Below are 1,284 nucleotides of genomic sequence, written 5' to 3'. Positions count from 1 at the left end.
GCATTTGTTGGAGCAGTATTAGCAGACTTCAATCAACCGCAACGACAGTCCATCCTTGTCTTTATAAGAGGCACTCTATCGTGCACAGACCGTTCAGTGCTGTCTTGCCCCTCAATTACTCTATACCGTGTGTAATGGCCCGCAGGATGAGGTACGGTGCAGTGGTGCTGCTAGTGCTGCTGGTGGCTGGCAGTCTCGCCATGTACGCCACCAACAATGAGCGCTGTACGTGCGCCCCCGGACCGCCGGACTATCTCTGCCCGTCGGCACCGCTGCTGCAGGTGTACCTGCCGCACGAGCTGTACTGCACCCGCTACTACAAGTGTACCGATGGGCGTGCGATCGAGTTCCAGTGTCCTTACGGATTGTACTTCGATACGCAGAACAATACCTGTACGTGTGACTTTACGCAGTGCTACCGGACAGATCCCTGCATCGTGTTTGTTGATAGCTGCCGTTGCTGCAACAGACAGTTCGAAAACACGGGCCTGGCGCCGGAAAATTTCTACGTCTGCTACAACGACGGATATGCGGTGGCGACGACCTGCCCGGTAGCGCTCGATCCCTGCACCGGCTCGCAGGTGCAGCTACAGTTTGTAAATCAAAAGTGTGAGGTGCCACCGCCGTGTAAGTTTAAGTGGTGTTCTGTGCAGGGCGGCTCTGGATTGAAAATACATGTTGGAATTTCGTTTCAGCTACTACCACGGTGGCTACCACGACCACGACAGCGGCCTCAACCACGACGACAACAACCGAGGCTACAACAACGACCACCACGGAGGCTACAACAACGACCACCACGGAGGCTACGACCACGACCACCACGGAGGCTACTACAACGACGACGGCGGCCCCGTAAGCATAGGAGTTCCACCGAACTGCAGCCATCCAGTTCATATTTATTTGGTTTTGGATCTTTCCGTTCTACTGCCGTGCGCAGCAGAATAACTCCGGACAAGGAAGCTTAAATTAACACCTCTTCCATAGGTTAGAGCAATTTGTTGAATAAAAATAGCCTGTCAAGTGCTCCGAACAGGTCGAAAGACGCTCTGCATGACAAGGCAATGAACATGAACGGCTACAGCTTATCTCTTCCTAAAAATCCTTGATTTTTTCCTCGCTACATGTACGAGTTCAACAGTACATCTCCTTTAAAAGCTGGACATCTTATATCGACCATCTTTTCGTAGAACAAGGGATCACCGTGGGCCGTTGCGTTGTTGAACGAAGATATAAAGATCACGCGATCTTAACATAATATAGCAGTGATAACACATCCTTCAT

At 51.4% G+C, this 1,284-nt stretch overlaps 1 protein-coding gene across 1 annotated transcript; it reads left to right on the top strand.

Annotated features, from left to right (window-relative positions):
- On the top strand, window positions 1–1,075 carry LOC120902155 (cell wall integrity and stress response component 2-like). The gene is made up of 2 exons (XM_040310697.1): window positions 1–627; window positions 696–1,075. Exons 1-2 carry the CDS (start codon window positions 135–137, stop codon window positions 857–859), a joined length of 657 nt encoding a protein of 218 aa, XP_040166631.1. The 5' UTR covers window positions 1–134; the 3' UTR covers window positions 860–1,075.
- Window positions 1,076–1,284: the final 209 nt, after the last annotated feature.

The sequence above is a fragment of the Anopheles arabiensis genome, chromosome 3 (genome assembly GCF_016920715.1).
Source record: "Anopheles arabiensis isolate DONGOLA chromosome 3, AaraD3, whole genome shotgun sequence".
Taxonomy (NCBI): domain Eukaryota; kingdom Metazoa; phylum Arthropoda; class Insecta; order Diptera; family Culicidae; genus Anopheles; species Anopheles arabiensis.
The sequence above is the reverse complement of the archived record's forward strand: the minus strand, read 5'-3'. Positions and strand labels throughout refer to the sequence as shown.

Coding starts and splice junctions, on each gene's coding strand:
- LOC120902155 (XM_040310697.1), top strand. CDS start 135: ATGGCCCGCAGGATGAGGTACGGTGCAGTGGTGCTGCTAGTGCTGCTG. Junction 628..695: donor GTGTGAGGTGCCACCGCCGT/GTAAGTTTAAGT, acceptor ATTTCGTTTCAG/CTACTACCACGGTGGCTACC.